At 43.8% G+C, this 4516-nt stretch overlaps 1 protein-coding gene across 1 annotated transcript in view; it reads right to left on the reverse strand.

Annotated features, from left to right (window-relative positions):
- Nucleotides 1-4157, reverse strand: part of KLB (klotho beta) — a 26705-nt gene extending 22548 nt beyond the window's left edge. The window contains exon 1 of the mRNA XM_012644489.1: nucleotides 3391-4157. Within this exon, the coding sequence (XP_012499943.1) occupies nucleotides 3391-4128 (738 nt within the window). The 5' untranslated portion in view covers nucleotides 4129-4157. The remainder of the gene's footprint in view (nucleotides 1-3390) is intronic.
- Nucleotides 4158-4516: the final 359 nt, after the last annotated feature.

Raw genomic sequence — 4516 nt, forward strand, 5'->3', positions numbered from 1 at the left:
AAAATATATACAAAAAATTAGCCGGGCATGGTGGCGCATGTCTGTAGTCCCAGCTACTCGGGAGGCTGAGGCAGGAGGATCGCTTGAGCCCAGGAGCTTGAGGTTGCTGTGAGCAAGGCTGACGCCACGGCGCTCTAGCCCGGGCGACAGAGCATGACTCTGTCTCAAAAAAAAAAATACTGGTTCTTTATTTATAGTAGTATGTAAAGTTTCCTTTCAAAATTCATTTAAAAAAATATTTCACTAAATAATACTACATATGATACTTGGATATGCAAGCAGACAAGCAAAAAACCAACATGAAGTGATACACAAAAAACCCAAACTTTGTGAAACACGATGTTATGGCATTAAAAATGGATAAAAATTCCTTCTGTATCGTTTCATTTGAATTCTTGAATTTTGCCTTTTAAAATACGACAAGTTTTTTTGAAGTAAGTTTAATGTTTTGTTCATAAATATTAATGGTTTGGGGCAGGTCTTTCAAGTGTCTCGCAAACAAGGCAAAGCCAGTGGGGAGTCTTCATTCCCTGTGTGTGAAAAGCCAGACGAGGTGTCATCATATTGATGATTATATATTTTTTCCTTTTTTAACATTTTTGAAAGCATTGTTTCTTTTCTAAAAACAGAATAGTCCATAAATTAATTTTGAGTTTATGTATGTGAATTATAGATCTGGTGAAAATCTCCTTGAGGCAATTTTGTAAAATTATAACCATTTTTCTGCCCCTCATACTGATTACATTTCAATGCCCTTGTTCTCCTATGCTTCCTTTTAACCAGTTGTCTACTATAGGTGTGAGTCAGTGGTTTTCAAGAGCTAGAGGGAGAGGGAGGAACATTGACTGCCAAGGGACATTTGGCAATGTCTGGAGACATTTTGGTTTGCACAACCCTGGAAGTGGGGGTTCTACTGTCGTCTGCTGAGTAGAAGCCAGGGACGCTGCCAAACATCCTACACTGCACAGGACAGCCCCTACAACAAAGAATCAGCCGGCCCCAAATGTCAATAGTGCCAAGGTTCAGAAATCATTGTGCTATGTAAACACTATCTATCTATGAAAGATAACATTTTAAAGCCACGAAATGGTCAAAACTATCATGGAAGCTGGCAGCATTCAGTGGAATAATAAACCGAATGAGTTACTGTCTCATGAGCAAACTCGTCTTCCCCAACCTCTGCGCATGTTTAACTCGGAGGCTCTCAAGTGTTCCATTCCAAAAGGGAAATCTATAAATTTTAATTCTTATGTGTATTTATTGATTTAAAAATAGAATGAAAAAAGACACCATTACTGCCTTTACCAATGTGAAACCGTGGGGCTTTGCTGAACAGGCCAAATCTGTCTCTGGAATTTTTAAAAACCAGACTTGGGAGAGAAAAATCTTCCTTCTACAAATCAGAAAATGACACCAACCCACAAGAAGAAATGTACATGAAAGACTGAGAAAAAGGGCCTTCTGAGGGTGCCCTGGTCACTGAGCCCATTCACCCCTGTGGGCGGCTACAGAGCCAGGGAATTGCCCCTTTTTGCTTACGCCAACTTGAATTAGATTTCTGTCAGTTGCAACCAAACAAGTCCTGCTAGATTAGTATCGGCAATATTTCAAGAATTAGCAATAATGCAATGAAATATGAAGATTGAACTTGAGACTGGTTTTTGATTACAAGGCTTAAGATAGAAATCCTAACCTAAACCATTCATTCAACCAACATTTATACCTATCATGAACCAAATGTTCTGTGCTAGATGCTGGGCACACAAAGACAGAAAGTTTTCTCTCCTTTCAAGGAACTCTCAGTCTAGTTGGGGAGACAAAAAAGTACCATATGGTATGAGTACAATGCCAGAAACAAGCACATCTTACGGGAGCCCATAGAACAGTATTCTTGACCCTACAGAGTCAAGAATAACTTAGAAGTGGTGACTGTCTAAAGTGCGTCTTGAAGGACGACATTAAATGGGTAAAGGAGGGTATTTTGGCTGGATAGAGCGAGCCAGTAGAGGTTGGTTGGAGAGGAATAACAAGGTAAGAAAGAGATGCTGCCAGGAGCGTATTATGATGGACCATGGGGTGCAAAGGGATGGCTTTGGTAGTGGGATAGGAGGGTGGCCACGAAGGAGGCTGGAATGGAGGGCAGGAGTTGTGTCTTGGGGGTCTTAGAAAAATTGGGACTTTACTCCAAAATTTAGGAGGAGCCACTAAGGGATTTTATGCAGAACAACTTGTTACGTGTTAGAAACCATCACTCTGTACGATGAGGATAATAGTTACCTGGCAAGGTTGTTGCAAAGATTATAGATAATATTTAAATTGATAATTACCATGCTTAAAGAAGGCCAAGCCAAAAAACGCATCCTCATTCTGTTCCAAATACTGTTAAAAACTCAGAGTTGAAGTAGGTGTAATTATGGGAAATTTTTCACGAGGCTTAGACTTAACGCTAAGGTAACCCCCAGAGCTGCCATGAAGTGGAATCTAAATTCCAGGTCAGTCTTGGGACCTGCTGGGCCATTCATGTTTCCTCTAAACTGGAACATTTCAAACTGAAATGTAGTTTCCAAGATCATTCTGGAACTAAAAGGACCTCGGTAGCCACTACAAAATCTTTTCACTATCTGAGAATTAGAGAATAGAGTAGTCTCTAACCACCCACAAATTCAGTTTTATATTAGGCTTATTTAGCTCAATAAATGTTTTTGGACTAAAAACTAATCCTAAAGAATGCTTCTTCTGGGTCACAAGGGGGCACAATAAGGAAGAAATATTTCATTGCCACATAAAATATCAAATTAATCTTTTCTGTGTTACGGTAAGGACAGCGAGGGAACAAATGGGAAGAAATACAAGTTCACCTCAGGCTACCAGACCATTGCAAGATTTCTCTCTAGTGCCACATGTCACTGGGTTATGCAGCGTATTTCACTTTCTGACTGATTTCAAGGGACCCTTCACACCATTTATTTAGGCTAGTGATTTAGAAATTTTAAGGAGATAAAAGAAATTATTTGGAAAACACAATAGTTTGAAAATGAATGCCTCAACTCAAAATAAAATATATCTCACGGTCAGAAAGTTCTAATTGTACGTTAAAGGCAGAGCTTATCTCACATTAGAGGAAATGAAAAACATCTGAAAATACAGCACTTTATCAGCTAAGTTTGGAAGCAATACCTATTTGTTAGGCAAAAGTTTTTCCTGTTTATTTTTATCAGATGGCCAATTTTTAAGGCTTTAAATTAATCATTGAAACATTTTTTCATGAAAATTCTAATCGTTGACATTAGCCTAAAATTAGCTGTGCTGATTTCAGTAAGGAGAGCTATTTAGACAGAAGGCAGGTGTCTTGTGTGTTCCGAAGCCACAGCAGGCGGCCCAGCACGGTACCTTGAGCAGGTTGTGTCCCGCGGCGTAGACGGCCGCCAAGTTTCCCGTCTCCCCGGGGGCGTGCGCGCCCGTCCCATAGCCGTGCCACGCGACCAGGTACGGGTTGTGAATTGTGATCCAGTATCTGACGCGGTCCCCAAACGTCTGGAAGCAGTACGTGGCGTAGTCATTGAAGATCCCTACTAGGGTCTCGTTTTTCCAGCCCCCGTGTTCCTCCTGCAGCGCCCACGGCAGGTCCCAGTGGTACAAGGTGACGACGGGCTCGATGTTCCTCTGCGCCAGCGCGTCCAGGAGCGCGTTGTAGAAGCGCAGACCCCGCGCGTTGGCGACTCCCACTACCCCGTCGGGGAAGAGCCTTGGCCAGGAAATGGAAAACTGGTAAAAAGAAACTCCTATAAAATCCAGGGCTGACAAGTCTTTTTCCAGAAACACGTAACTGTCGCTGCAACCATGCGTGCTGTCGCCGTTTCGAAGGTGCGTGTGGACGAAACGATCCCAGATGGAGGGTCCTCTTCCATCATTCTCCGAACTCCCTTCCACTTGGAATGCTCCCGTCCCAGCACCCCAGAAGAAGTCTTTAGGGAAAGTGTCGTACAGAAAAAGCTGACTTTCATTTACCGGGCTCAAACTCGGAGTTTTCGACCATACAGCTCTTCCGTCTCCAGAGAGTCCGGTGGCAGCTCGCAGCACAATGAAGGCCGACAGGATGACGGATCTTTGCAGCCCGGCGCGGGACATGGCTTCCCGCGGCGCGCGGCCCTGCCTCGGCGCCGAGCGTCCGCGCATCCCGAGCCCCGCCGCGCGCCTGTCAATGATTAGCCGCGGCCGCGGGACGGCACGGTCGCCGGGGGCACGTGGGCGGGGGGCCCGCAGGCGCCGCGCGTCCCGGCCTCTCGCACCGTGGGAAACGGTAGATGGGAATGCACCGGCGCCCGTGGTTTGAACGTGCACCTAAAACACGTGCAAACAACAAATACGGACGACACATTTTCTGTGTAGCCTTTCATACCGACCCATATTTTTTGAATGTTTTGGACATTGTTGAATAAGGTATGCCTCTTCTAATTTTGGAGTTTTTCAACAGTAATTTTATCTCACATTTCAGGAAAAACAATCTTATATACAC

This window comes from Propithecus coquereli, unplaced genomic scaffold, assembly GCF_000956105.1.
Source record: "Propithecus coquereli isolate 6110/MARCELLA unplaced genomic scaffold, Pcoq_1.0 Scaffold213, whole genome shotgun sequence".
In the NCBI taxonomy this organism is placed as follows: domain Eukaryota; kingdom Metazoa; phylum Chordata; class Mammalia; order Primates; family Indriidae; genus Propithecus; species Propithecus coquereli.